The 15,393-nt window shown below is 39.1% G+C and overlaps 1 protein-coding gene across 1 annotated transcript; it reads right to left on the bottom strand.

Moving 5' to 3' along the window:
* Positions 1-62: 62 nt before the first annotated feature.
* LOC131221512 (receptor-like protein 15) lies at positions 63-13,987 on the bottom strand. The gene is made up of 4 exons (XM_058216804.1): positions 13,870-13,987; positions 13,609-13,677; positions 13,394-13,468; positions 63-2,424 (listed from the first exon to the last, which is right to left on the bottom strand). Exons 1-4 carry the CDS (start codon positions 13,970-13,972, stop codon positions 149-151), a joined length of 2,523 nt encoding a protein of 840 aa, XP_058072787.1. The 5' UTR covers positions 13,973-13,987; the 3' UTR covers positions 63-148.
* Between the last annotated feature and the right edge of the window lie 1,406 nt (positions 13,988-15,393).

The raw sequence follows: 15,393 nt of genomic DNA, 5'->3' as shown, positions 1-15,393 counted from the left end.
TGTGTGCAACTGCATACTTCAATTCACTTCACGACCAAACAAAGAAGCGATGGAAACATGGGTTGAAATAAAAGTCACGCCATGCATAAACATGATTATTATTGTCTTACAATAAGAGTTACAGGGAGAAACTGATCTGACTTGAAGGTTATGCACGTGGCCGGGTGAAAACCTTCCGAAGGTTGTCTAAAGCAAAATAGTAGCTATCTAAAGCAAAATAATAGCACGAATCAATACATGCATCAACAAAATAGAAGTATAGACCTCTCCAATAGCAGTTGATGTAGAGAAGTGCTATGAAAAGCAAGAACGACATAGTACATGACACCGAAAAGCATGCATAGAAGATTATGTCATTTCCATCATCCTTGTCACCTGCCATTGTTGGCATTGAAGGTGGTAGCGGAGAAGTGGAGAAGCAACTCTTCAGTGGTGGTCCACAGAGTAGGGGATTGCCTTCGTAGCTGGTTTCTCCAAAGGTGCTAAACTGCCCCTTCATCATGTCCGGTAAGACACCGGATAAGTTATTGTATGCCACTGTGAATGTAGATAAGGTGTAGAGCTCAGTTAGTTGAGGAGGAATCTCCCCACTCAATCTATTGTGAGAAAGGTCCAAGCTCTCAATCTGTTTTAGATTTGAGAAGGTTTCTGGAATTGGTCCACTCAATTGATTGTGGGACAAGTTCAATGCATGAGTAGCGGTTAGATATCCAATTTCAGGTGGGATTTCACCTGTTAACTGGTTCCATGACAGATCTACACCGGACATCAAGTAAAGAACATCGCCCTTGTAAGTTTCAGACCTCTTCTTTGTTATGAACTCCACTTCTTCCTCAGATTTTGTCATACGTCCACGTATAAAAGGCACGCTAACTTCAATACGGTATCCAGGCAGCTCAATGTCTAGACCGGCAGTGGCAGACCATGGATAGAAAACAAAAGTAGAGAAGTCAGTTATTCTTGCCCTCCCGAATGTCATATTACCAAAGCAAGGTGGTATTGGACCAGAGAGATTATTGTGTGAAATATCTAATATGCTGACGTTCTTCAGTTGACACAACTGCATGGGAATGTGACCTTGCAAATTATTTCCTCCGAGGAGAAGAAACCTTAAATTTTGAAGTGTACCAATCCAATTTGGAATATTACCAGAGAAGTAGTTGTCGCTGACATCCAATGTAACAAGGGAGGAAATTTTGGATAAAGCAGTTGGCAGCAATCCTGTAAGCTCATTTCCTTGCAAATGTAAGAATTTCAGAGATAGATCGAAGCATGAAGGTATGGGACCAAAAATTCCATTTTGGGAAAGGTCCAAAAAGGAAAGAAGAGAGAGTTTGCAATACTCAGTTGGAATAGGACCTTCCAAATAGTTTCCGGGCATGGAAAGCCACTTCAACTTAGAAAAGTTCCCAATCTGTGCTGGAAGACGACCTGATATGTTGTTTTTACCAACATCCAAAATCCATAGATGCGTGCTTTTGAATAGACCAGCTGAGATCCTCCCGGTGAATCCATTGCCATCCAAATACAGATACTGTAACTGAGTCAAGTTCGAATGAGTTGGTAGCACTGGGCCTTGTAATCTATTGTTTGATAGCTTCAAAGTTTCCAATGAGATGCAACCCATGGCCAACTGCTCTGGTATTTCTCCTGAAAAATTGTTTCTCGACAAATCTAAAGAAAACAATTCACTCATGTTACCCATCGACAGAGGAATGCTACCATGAAGAGCATTTATAGACATGTTTAAGTATCTTAAATTTGGAAGGCAGAGACCGATATTTTCAGGAAGTTGTCCGGAGATGTGGTTGCTGGAGACGTCCAGAAATAATGCGGTCAGGTTGTTAGAATGAGGTGACAGATGGAATGAGCCAGCTAAGGAGTTGCTTCCAAGGTCTAGCATTTTAAGTCTTTTATTATTCTCTAACAACCAAGATGGGAAGTTTCCCTTCATGTTGTTGTGGGAAAGGTCCAATGATATCAAGTCATATTGGGTGGAAAGGAAGCTGGGAATGGTACCAGTGAGCTTGTTGATGTTGCAGTTTGATAGGTGGAGGACTTCCAACTGGAATTTTGGAACCCAAGGTGTGGATTCAGTTTCAACCTCTAACTGATTGGGATAAGTTATAACATCGCCATCAAGATGTGTACCGTTCAGTACCGAAAGTTCCACAACCTCGAGCTTGGAAAGATTAGCAAATGAGCTAAATGATAGACACCCCTCAAAGCGGTTGTAAGAGAGAGAAAGGAACCGGATCATTGTGAGGCTAGAGATGAGAGATGAGGAGATTTGCCCACTGAGTCTATTCTCGGAGAGATCAAGTTGTTGGAGGGATGACAAGTTGCTGAGACATGGAGGAAGGCTCCCTTCCAATTCATTTCTTCGAAGATCCAGTTCTTGGAGATTCTCCAGATTGCACAAATCTACAAAAATGAAAATGTAATTAACTTATCACTACAAAATTTAGTTGGTCATAAGAGAAATGATCCTGTGCTCTGAATGTAATAAGAGTTATAGTGTTCTAATTAAGTACTATGGGTAAGAGCTTGTAGTCCAATTGATCGATCTAAGTTGCGGGTTACATCAATGGAATCTTTCATGGGCTACCAAGGAAAAAATTGCACGAATTAGATGATCCGATCAATTTGTAAGATGACCTTCTATTTTATAGCCATCCATTTCCACACCCATGGATGAAAGTGATGCTTTAAAACCACAAGAGTCTCATGACCAAACCTATGAATGAGATGGCTCACTTGCAACATGGATGGGTGTGGTTTTTTTTCATGGTTGCCATGTATTTTGGATCCTCTGGATCGATTAGTTGGATAGTAATTCTAATCATTTAGTTTTACTATAATAACAAAGCAATATGGATCCATCTATGAAAACAAGGCACTGTAAATGCTCCGCACCATAAGCCCCGTTGATTAGTGATCCAGACGATTTTATTTCAATCATCCATATTTAGAGACAAATGGGCTGGTAGTGCATGTATATGGGGCTGTAAACATTTCACGCCATGGACCTACGGTTTAATGATCCAGTCAATGATCTGATCTAATTACCATCTGATCATGCATGTGGGTCCCACAATGCACATGGCGCCATAGGAATTTAAATGCGTGTGTGGCCCATTGTACACTGTGCGACTGATCCAAAACATTGAACATTTGAACATGGTGGGAATTTCTGGTGGTGTGGCCCACTTAAGTTTTGGATCTGCCTAATTTTGCCCTCATGTCCTAAGATCAGCTGGCAAGATATAATGGCCCAGAGTTTTGTCACACGGACGGTGTCATAGGAAGTAGGAAAAGGAGTTTCGTATTTCTTCGAATTTGGAGGTCAAACCAGAATCTTACGGGGACTCTCAAGATTTATATGGAAACTCTACTGCATTGATCAGGTTATCATTGATGCTAGGACCTCAGGCCAAAATATCAGCCAGAAGCACAACTTTGGTGGGCCATTCCACATGGAACAATGGGGATGGGCCATTCCACAGGACCTCAGGCCAAAACTCTACTTCATACATTTGTGTATGGGTCAGTATCTTTAATCAAACACCTTAATAGGTGTAACTCACCAGGAAGAAGACACAAAATTCTCTGTGATTCAAAACTCAAGCAGGCATGCAACACCGTCTGTACTTCATAGGTTTTAGGAGAAACGGTACATTAACAATTTTTTTTTTTAGGCCTAAAGGGGTTTTGTTTGGAAAAATCTTTTATATACATATGAAAGTTGATTGGCTAGTGTACCACACACCACCGACCTGGTTGGTGTGGGTACGTGTCGTGCGAAGATGAGCGGCGACGGTCCTCAAGCTCTGAGTTTATTTTCCATCTAATCTGTTCATAAGGTCACACAAACCTGGATGAAGAGGGAAAACAAATATCATATTGATCCAAAACTTTCGTAACCCTAAAAGGGTTTAGCAAGTAGATGTTCAATCCCCCACTTATTTTTGTACTGTGGTCTTGATGCAAGGATGAACGTGATGAGGTCGATCACCGTCTTCCTCAAGGATAAGTAGTCCGAACCCATGGAGCTTCTATGGACACCTCGTGGAGACTTCTCGAATCCACGAGGAAAGAAAGCAAGAAAATAGAAATAAAATCTAATAAATTCAAATTTTGATTAATTGTTTTAGATAAACGAGTTCACAACCTTTTAAATAGGGATACGAAGCAATGACAGAGAAATCAGAAGCAAACTATAACTAAAACTCCTTAAAATTCATAACTTAATATAAATAGTAAATTTACTTTGATAGTAAGTGTCGCATGTTGCTTAACCACATTATTCTCCTAATTATTCTAAGCATTTTTTAAGTTGGACACAACTCCTAAAGCCTAACGGATGAAGAGTTATAATCAAATTCAAACTTACTATAAATAGTAGAAACGGAAATAAACATGAAATTTGACAGTCGATCTGATGGAATCTCACAAATTAGGCGTGGGCATCCCGGCATAGCCGAGTTGGTTGGCTAAATTAGCTCGTCCTACCCCAAAATCATATTTGGTATATCGAGTAACTCATTCCGGTTTGTGAGATATGTCTGTTTTAAAGTTCTGATGGTCTTGATGACTTCTGCCTTTGATTGGGCCTTCTGTGATCCATCTTGGACATGAAAGAGTCCGCGACCCGCTCTACATCAGGTCCACTTGATCTTTGGATATCTCATGTTTTTCCGATAAAGCCTTATGATGAGCTCACGAAATGGACTGACGGTTTAGCTATAACACATACATGCTGGGACCCACAGAACTTGATGACGTCACATAGCTGCCAGATAGGTGGCGTGTGGTACACCAGCCAATCCTCTTCCTTTATATTTAAAGCATGGTTGGCCACACAGAGCTTGTTGTTTTTTTCCCTGAGTGAAGCAGGGGTTACCAACGATTCCAACTGGACACAACTTGTCTCTGAGCCTTCGTAACACAGAGGTAGAGGAATCTCTTTTAACCCCTAGTGAGGCCCACCACCATGTTCTTGTTATATCCAAACCGTCCATCCATTTGGTGGGCTCGTCTTAAGGCTTGAGTCGAAAAATAAGACAGATCTAAAGATCAAGTAGACCACAATGCAAAAAACAGTGGGGTTGAATGTCTACCATTGAAATAGAGGATTTGATCCAAACCGTACCCAACCCGATTCGACTCGGTTTCCCTGACCGAGTCGGACTTGGTTCAGGTCAGGCCAGCAGTATGACGAATTGGATCGAGCCATAACTCGGCCCGGATCGGATCAAGTTCCGACGGAGCATTGAAAGTTTGGTACTGAGTCGAGTTGGACCAATCCGGTCGAACTTGATGCCCACCTCTAGTTTTATCCATGCATGCCATCCATTTTGGCAGTTCATTTTAGGGCATGAGCCCAAAAATGAGATAGATCTAAATCTCAAGTGGACCACATCAGCTCCAAACAGTGGTGATTGAACTCCCACAGTAAAAAACTTCCTCGGGCAACTAATGTTTTATTCGATTGCCATCTAACAGGTCACGTAAACCTTGACGAAGGAAAGCACAGATATCAGCTTGATTCCAAGCTTCCATGGCACCCCAAGAAGATTTCAATGGTAAGAGTTCAATCCTCCACTTTTTCTGTGGAACGGTCCACTTGAGCTTTGGATCTGCATCATAAACTCACGTCCTAAAATGAGCTAGAAAAGTGGATGGACAGAGTGGATAGAACACGTACATTATGGTGGGCCCACAGTGCTTTGACCCTAGTTAGCTGGCTGTTGACCCGCGTATTCGTTTTGGTGACGCAAGGACATTGCGGGACCCTTCTTGGGGGTAAGGACATTGTGAGACCCACTAAAGTATATGTGACTTTATTATCACCATCCATCCATTTTGTCTAACTTAATTTTGGGCATCAATCTCAAAATTTGAAGGATACCCAGGTCCCAGTGGACCAAACCACTAAAAAACTGAAAAAGTTTCGGATGAAGTTGATATTTACGTTTTACCTTCATCCGGGTCTTTGGGACTAATAAACATCACAGTGGGCCCTTGGAAAGTTTCAATGGTGGGCATCACTATCCCGTTGATTTCTATGATGTGGTCCACTTGAACTTTGGATCTACTTGGCTTTAGGGTTCATTACCCAAAAAGATCTTGCAAATTAGATTGATGGCATGGATATAACACATGTATCATGGTGGGCCCACAGAAGTGCCACGTCAATAGGTCGGTTTCTACCAATGAGAGAAATGCGCGGCGCACCCAAATCCATAGCTCAACTGGCAGACCGAGTGGAGATACCTGGTTTCAACACTTGAGGTCTTGCCATCGTTCCCTAGTGGGGGTGGCTAACATGGAGTGTGTGTTCTGACATGGGTGTGTACTAACTGAAAAAAAAAAAAACAAAAAAAAACAACAAAAAAAAAAAAAACCAAAAAAGAGAAATGCGCGGCAGGGAATGAAGAAATACCTATATCACCAAAATGTATGTAAATACCTAAGCAGTTTTATTTTTAAAATTTTCAAAAAAATAGTACCTCATTGGTATTCTATTTACATCCCAGCACCTTTTTAATTAAATTTTCATTAAGGTACTTCATTAATCATGTTATTAAAGATTTTGTATCAGGTTGCCTGAGCTCCCTGGTCTTCCTCTAGTTTAAAGCTGTGTGGGGTCTATAAAGATTTTCATAACAAATCTACTCCGTCCATCAATTTTTCAAGAGCACGAAAGAACAAGAATCTGAAAATCAGTGAGATCCAAATTTTATATGGACCGCACCATCTGAAAAAGTAGGAATTGGATGTCGCCAATGGAAAGTTCGTGAGGGCCACAGAAGTTTTGTATCAGGATGATATTTGTGCCTACAATTTTTCTGAGTAATAATAACCCTATGAACCGTTTGGATAACTAATAAACTCATGCTCGGCTCTAAGAAGGTTTCAACAGCCTTCATTTACATTCCCATCCTTTAATGTGATGTGGTCTACATGAATTTTCGATCTGCCCCCATCTTTAGACTCCTGTACTTGTATGTGATCTTAAAAAATGGTAGGGAATTTCTGCGGCCCCACATCATTTCCGTACCACATAAACTTCTCACGGGCATTCCGCATGGGTAAAAGATACCAAAGCTGTACCTTCAACTGGATTGCATAAGGGGGCCTGTGGGCTCTACCATATCGTATGTGTTTAATCCACATTATCTATGCATTTTTACAGATCATTTTCTGGCAAAAACTGAGGTAGATCAAAATCTTAATTGTACCACACCACAAATAGTGGCCATGAACGCCTACCATTAAAAACTTCTTATGGGATATAAAAGTTTTGGATAAAGCTGATATTTGTCTTTTGCCTTCATCCAGGTCATTGTAACATAATCAACATGTTGTACGGGAAATAAACATTATCATGGGCTTTAAGGTGGGCACTAGAAAGTTTTAAGTGGTGGCCATTGAATCATACTGTTTTCAATGGTGCGGCCCATCTGAGATTTGGATCCGCCTCATTTCTGGGCTCATGCCCTAAAATGATTTAGAAAAATGGATGGACTTTGTTGATACATCATGTATCTCCCATAGGACATCTGCAAAGATTTTTTCCTTTTTAAGAATATTTTTTTTTAATAACACCTACTTACAAGTAGGTACTCATTTAATTCTTATGAAGCAATCTCATTGATTGGTGACCATTTTTATCATTTTAGGGAAAAATATTCTTTCAACTAACTTTAGAGAAAAGAGAAGGTATCAGTTTGACAATAACTTAACTAACGAGGTAGCATAGTGAAAACTTGATTAAAAAAATGTATTAAGATGTAAATGTCATGTTAATGAGATACTATTATATAAAAGGAAGATACTATTTTATAAAATTCCTTTTATTTTTTTTACTGAGTGACTTCATGAGAAATGGCATGGACCAATAACAAGAGGCAACACCATAACCGACCGAGCCTTCAACACAAACAATGAGCACTTCCATGCACTTTTTTTCATAGTCAAACCTGAGCTTTATAAACCTTATATTAAAAGGTTAGACCTTTAGTTGAAAATAACAAAAAGATATGTTCTTATTTAAAATTCCATGAAGCAGCAGCCTCTAGATGAAAAGGCAGGCTTAGCTGATCTTACTCCCATAGTTCGGGCGGGCTTTTCCTAGACAAGCTTGGTCTAGGATACATCAGAGAACGCTAGTCCGTTTCTATCTTTTTTTGCTGTCTTTTTTCTTTCTTTTCCCTTCTGGGTTTGTTTCTCCTGTTTTGTTCACAGACCCTGCCATACTTGTAAATTTCCTTACTCTATCATATATGAAATGTCCTTACACACACACACACACACACACCGAAACGTTCACCTGCAAACCAGTTCATACGTACTACATACGAACTTTTTAAAGAACTCATCATATCGGATGAGTCTTGAAAATCTGAACGGTCCACATGAAGCAGAACCTCAAGAAACCGCTTGGTACAAATTTTTACTTTGACCCAAAACTTCGGTGGGCCTTGAAAAATGCAAACAGTTTCTTCCCTTGATTTGAATTTTTCTTTCCTATGGCCCACCAGAATCTTAGATCAGGGTGAAAATTTACCTCCTAAGGTTTCATGGGATTCCTCATCTTATGAACCGTTCGGATTTGACACCTATGACACATGTGCAAAGGTGCACACGTGCATAGGTGTGTGGGTGAGCATGTCTCTCTCTCTCTCTCTCTCTCTCTCTCTCTCTCTCTCTCTTTATATATATATATATATATATATATATATATATATATATAAAGCCTTTAGATGAAAAGCATGGAAAAGAAAATTGTATTTTTCGGAAAACCTAGTTTTCAAGAAAGTGTGGGAAAAGAAATATTATTTCTATGTTTGCGTATCAACAACATTTCTCAAAAGAATTGAAGTTTGTTTTCGAATCATATATTTGGCAAAATAAAATTCTTTTTAGAAATTATTTTAGTATCATGTGGTGCCTATCTGTCCAGACATAGGATGTATGGAATTAACAATTAATATTTCCTTTGTAATATGGAAATATTGCTTTAAGGGGAATCTAATGAACGGGTTAAATGGAATATACTAGACAAACCTATGTTCATCTTGTCCCCAAGGTTTTTTGTTGTCTGGCCCACCTAGGTTGTGTATTGAGCTTATTTTTTGCCTAACACTATGGGACAATCCAAATGGATGGAGTGGATTTGACATAGAGAATATGGTGGCCCAATGTGAAACTCAGTTAAAGAAAGTCATCTCGCCCCTTAGAAATTGCATGTTTACATTGAACTGATTAGCTTAAATTAAGCTAATTAGACTGTAGAAGCCATTGTCCCAAACTCACAGTGCAAAAGTCAGATTCTTTGTATAATCCTAACCTTCCATTCATGGATGCTTACTAAAATGAGATCATTGAATATTTTTCATTTTTAATTAGCTCAAGTGGTAGATTGAGTCAATATACCGTTTCAACACTGAGGTCTTGGTATCGATTCCCTAGTGGGGGTGGCTAACCGTGGAGTGTGTACTGACAGTGGATGTTACTAACAAGCTAACTGAAAAAAAGAAATTTATTTAATAGATTTTCATCATTCCATTAGGAAGATTATATAATAAGAGTAATATTAGGTTCATAACACATCTCAACTGAAACCGATAATTGTGCAATTTGTTTTAAATTAGTACATTTCTTGCATGTAAACTCTAAATGCATGTGCATAGTCTAATACACTCTGCTAGAGTACCAAATCTTTCTTCCACGCATGCGTATTGCCTATTGATAGTTCCACTGGGAGCATGATCTACTGCCATTGTACTGTGGCTCCCCCCATGATGCATGTGTTTTATCCACCTCATCCATCCATTTTGCTAGGTCACTTAATGTTATGAGTCCAAAATGATGCATGTTTAAATCTCAAGTAGACCACACCATAGGAAATAGTGGTGATTGAACGCCCACCATTACATACTTCTTGGGACCCACAAGAGTTTTGGATCAAGCTGATCATATTCGTGTTTTCCCTTCATTGAATGTCCTATTTACTGATTCTTATGGCACTGCTGATGAATCAAAACTGGGGCCTACTATGACATCTCAATGACATTCACTCCTCGAATCTATTTTGCTAGTTGATCTTAGGAAATGAGGAAAAAAATATCCCTTCGAATTTGAGGGGCTACAGTAATGTTTATTTTCCATCCAAACATGTCACACCAAACTTAGATGAAGTGAAAACACAAATATTAGCTTGATGGAAAACTTTCATGGTCCACAAGAAGTTTTTAAAATGATCACTCGTGTTGTTGTGTGTTACCTAGTGTGGTTTCCTTGACTGTGCATGGGACGGACCTTAATGTATGTTTTGTATATGAATGCCATCCTTGGAATTTTTCAGCTCATTTTAAGACAGTATCAAAAAAATAAATAAATAAAAATCAAGCAGATCCAAATCTCAAGTGAACTACACCGCAGGTAAGAGTGGTTATTGAACACTCACCAATAAAAATTCTAACAGCCAACTGTCATGTTTATTAGACGTATGACCTGTTGGCAACGTCACACAGACCGGACGAAAGGAATACACAAATATCATCTTGCTCCAAAATTTCATGGCCTACAAGAAGTTTTTAATGGTCAATGAAAACTATTTCCCATGTTGTAGTCCATTTGAGATTTGGATCTGCTTTAGTTTTGCAATCATGCTCTAAAAGCTCTAAAATGAGTTATAAAACTGATGGATGGCATGAATATATATATATATCAAAGTGGGCTAACGCACTTCGGTGTTTTACCCGGGTAAAATCGGCTTCCCAGCGTAACACCTGTCCTTGACAAGGATAAAATGGCCATTTTGAGGAGGCTTCTTAATTCCTTCCCATTTCCGTAGCGTTTTCTTAAGTCAGTTAAAACTGATTTTTGACCGGCTGTTGGAAAGAAAATTTAACAAAGTTAACACTGATTTTTGACCGGCTGTTGAAAAGAAAATTTAGTAAAATAATATCTCATTAATGTAATATTTACATTTGAGTACCCTTTTTAAATTAAATTTTTATTAAGATACCTCATCAATCAAGTTGTGTCAAACCAGTACCTTATGTTGGTGATTGCAGCTTTCTTAAAATAACAAAAATGCCCACCAAGTAATGAGCTTGCTTAATAAGAATTAAATAAGTATCTAGATGTAAACATGTTTTATTATAAATATTATAAATAAAAAAAAAGGAAAAAATAAAAAATAAAAAATCACTGTACCCGATTGCCTGGTAACATAGGCTTGGTCACTTGTCCATTTTCTGTGGGATTCACCATGATCTATTCATATAGTTCATTCATTTTTCTGGATCATTTTATGGCATGATCCCAAAAATAAGGTAGATGCAAATCTCAAGTGGACCATAGAAAGCAGTAGTGATTAAAGGACGACCATTAAAAACTTCCTAGGGACTACCTTAATGCCCACCATAATGTTTATTTTCCAGATACATGTTGATTAGGTTACACGGACAAAAGAAGGGAAAAAATAAGAAAGATACAAGATTGATTCAAAACTGTTTTAGCTCACAAGAAGTTTTTACCGGTGAGCATCTATTTGTCTCCTGTGGCGTGGTCCAACTAAATCTTAGATCTGCCTCATATTTAGGATCATGTCTTAAAATTATCTAAAAATGGATAGATGGTGTGGATTAAACACATACATCATAATGGGTCCCACAAAGCACCATATACACTTCATGTTAAAGGCACTGCTTCCTTTTCTTTGCCCGACATGGATGGCCTGTTAACGTAGCACAAGAAGGTCATGCCGTTGGAAATGATACGGAGCCTATAGAGATTCCCATCACAAATCCACTCCATCCATCAGTTTTGCAGGACAACAATAGCAGGGGATTTTTAAAATTAGCATATCAAGAATTCATATGGGCCACACCCCATGATGAATGCATTGTATATTGGTGTGGTCTATTATGATGTATGCATTATATATTCGTGTGGTCCATCCATTTTGCCAACTCCATTTAGGCCATGAACCCAAAAATTTAGCAGATCCAAATCTAAAACATCAGAGTCGGCCCCACCTAACAAACCAGCGTAGGAACTTTCGGCTAAAGGAAATCCGCGCACCCTGCGCCCTCTGCGATGGGCTGGGGATTTTCCGGCAAAGGCTTTGGCAGGAAGTTCCTGGGATGCAAGGTGGGGTCCACTTTGATGTTTATGAGAAATCTAATCCGTCCATTCATTTTTAGAGCTCATTTTAAGACATGTGACGAAAAATTAGGAGGATCCAAACCTCAACCGGCCATACAAGATGAAACAGTGTGGAAAGGAATTCCTACCATTGAAACCTTCCTAGGCTCTGCCTTGATTTTTATATGCCATCCAAGCCGTTTATCAGGTCATTTTTACTATGATGAAGTTAAAACACTTAAAACTTAGACCGATACGAAACTTTTGTGGCCATATAAGTATTTCAACGGTGAAAACTAAATCCTCAATTTTTTCATCTCTCGTAGCCCATTTGAGTTTTGGATCCACCTTATTTTTTCTTACATGTCCTAAAATGAGATTGAAAAACGGATGTACAAGTTGGATTTCTCACAAACATCGCAGTAGGCCCCACCTTGGAATCCTTGCTCCGGAAACTTAGTTTCCTGCAAAAGCTTTCACAGGTAATCCGCCTCCCATCTGATAAAGGTTACAAGGCAAGGTACATCCGAGCACGCCAGCGAGGGCACAGCTGCCCTGCTTTGACGGAGATGAGTGTTGGCCAATCCTTGTTCCAGAGAGCCTGTGCAGTCTAAACCTCTGTACGGCCCACCATGTTGTCCATCTCACATCCACTCCGCCCATCAGTTTCGCAAAGTCTGGTTAAGATGTGATTCCAAAAATGTTGCAGATCCAAAATTCAAGTGAGCCACATTTTCTGAGGCTCATGATGATCCTCATATTCCATCGTTCATAGGGTAACTCCCATTAGGATGTAGGAAAAGCAAAAATATCATTCCGATCCAAAACTTCTATTGCCCCAAGGAAGTTAACAGTGGGTGTTAAATCCCCAGCGTTTCTTGTGGCATCTCTCACTTTTGGGCTCACATCATTTTGGGTTACACAGGAACTTGTAAGAAGGTTGCACGCACCTCGTGTCCTGCTTTAACACGTCTTCATTGAGGATAACGAGAGCAAAAATCATCGCTAGGAGGGTAAATTATTATCAAAATCCTCCGTAGAAAGGTACAATCATCATTTTCAAAGTAAAAGATTATTATCACACAAAGATGTAATATATTTTCCTACTAGTGGTGGCAATAATTATGTCATGAAAAGCATAGCAGAATGAGAATTTTCAAATGCCATTTTGAGGTGCATGTGAAAGACACTCAAATCCAGCATCTATTAGAAAAGATCCAAGTGCTCTTACCTTGCAGAAATAGGGAACCATTGAGTTGATTATCCCCCAAATCCAAAACCTCTAGTTTGCTCAAGTTGGCCAATTCTATCAAGATTTAAACAATATTAAAAAATAACATTAGACTAGGAATTTGGAGAAGGCATGCCCATTAAATAAAGTTCAAAATATTATCTAAACTAATATTATCAATTTTGGTTTAATTTCTTTACAGTTAATCAGCTTACCTTTTGAGGGGAAGCATCCTTCCAAATTATTCTTACTTAGATCAAGGCTCTTGAGGGAGGAGAGTGCGCCTAAATATGGTAGAATGCTTCTATTTAACTGATTCAAACTCAGGCCTAGCTGCTCTAGGTTGCCCAATCTGGACAACATTTCAAAACTTGTATATGAAATTATAGGAGGTGAATACTCCACTTCAATACCTCTGCCTAGAAGTCCAAAGTAATTCCCGCTCAGAGACAGACTCTTAAGCGACGGGAGTGCACCCAAATATGGTAGGATACTTTCATCGAATGAGTTATAGCTCAGGTCAAGGTGCTCTAGCTTGCTCAATTTCGACCATCTTTTGAAACCTGCATAGGATGACATATTGTGTTTATGGCCTCTGCTTAGAATAGAGGAAAATCCTAACCATTCTTAATCTTACATGAAAAATAAAATAAAAATTATTTCCTCAAATACAGCATGCATGGCCAAGGGTAAACACTTACGAGGGGCCTTTCGTCCCAACATATTGCTTTAGACCTTGTGCTCAGGATGAAACAGATTGAGTTGTAAAGGTTAAAAATGTTCCCCTGTATATTTGTGGGAGAAGGCCTCAAATCACAACAACTCTGTTTTTGGTTTTTCCAATCATCATCTTTATCAACTCAATTAAATTGTTGACTTGTTTTCTCAAGTCCACCTTGAAATGGTCCGAATGACAATCCAGGACTCATTGGTTAAGAAAGCCAACGGTTTTCAATTTGGCCATTTCCACCTCATTTGACCAATAATTCCAGTTCAATAATAAGTGCTCCAAATGCGATCTTAGAGTTGCATACATACCTTGCCATCTCCACCTGAATTCAAAATGGCACTGTTGAGTGTGTTTGGATGCACTATCAAATTGAATTTCCTTTATTGAATTTGAACTCCATTTTTGCATACATTCATTTTTGCTACTTAATTCAATTGCCTTTCTGATGGCAGCCTTCATTTCAACAAGAAAGATAGTTAAGACCCATCGAGGTATAAATAAAATAAAATGGCCGAAGGAGCAGATGTAGCTGCAGATCTGTGTGCTGTCTACCATGTTTTAATTATATGGAACGTCTACCCCTCGATCAAGTTATCCTTTTCCTAAGAGGATGACAGGCCAAAAAAAAAAAAAGGCCAGTTAAAAAACTATGGTGGGCCATCCCAAATGGAACAATGGGGATGGGATGACAACCATACGTTTGTGTATGAGGCTACCATGGTAGGCATCTTTAATCAAATCCATTAATTAGGTGTGACTCAGATGAAAAGAAGATATGAAATTCTTCATAATTCAAAACTCAGGTGGGCAACACCTCATGAACTTAGAGGTTTTAGGAGAAATTTTATATTGTAATCATGTTTGAGACCTATAGGAGTTCTGTTTAGAAAATCTTTGATATGCACTGAGAAAACAAGTGGCATCATTTGATGGACAGCAAGGATTTTAAATATAAAACATGGTATGGGCCACTTAGAGCTTGTTGTTTCTTGCATTGTGTGAAACAGTGTTATCCATAATTCCAGTTGGACATCGCTCATCTCTCGGGGCATGGTTGGCATGTTTTATCTAATTTAATAAGAGATTTTCAATAAGAGCATTCTAATAAATCTCTTTTTACTAGCTCTTCTTGTAAAATAAGTTCTGTTGAGGTCAAAATCTGGACCACCCTCCACTCAATGTAGCGAGCCTTCAATGAACCCTGGTCCTGCACAAAAGAGAGCAAAGGAGACCTTGGCTAAGCCGGGGGACCCTCCAATGCCTAAGTCAG

Source organism: Magnolia sinica, chromosome 12, assembly GCF_029962835.1.
Source record: "Magnolia sinica isolate HGM2019 chromosome 12, MsV1, whole genome shotgun sequence".
NCBI classification, from domain to species: Eukaryota; Viridiplantae; Streptophyta; class Magnoliopsida; order Magnoliales; family Magnoliaceae; genus Magnolia; species Magnolia sinica.
This window is presented reverse-complemented; position numbering and strand designations above follow the sequence as displayed.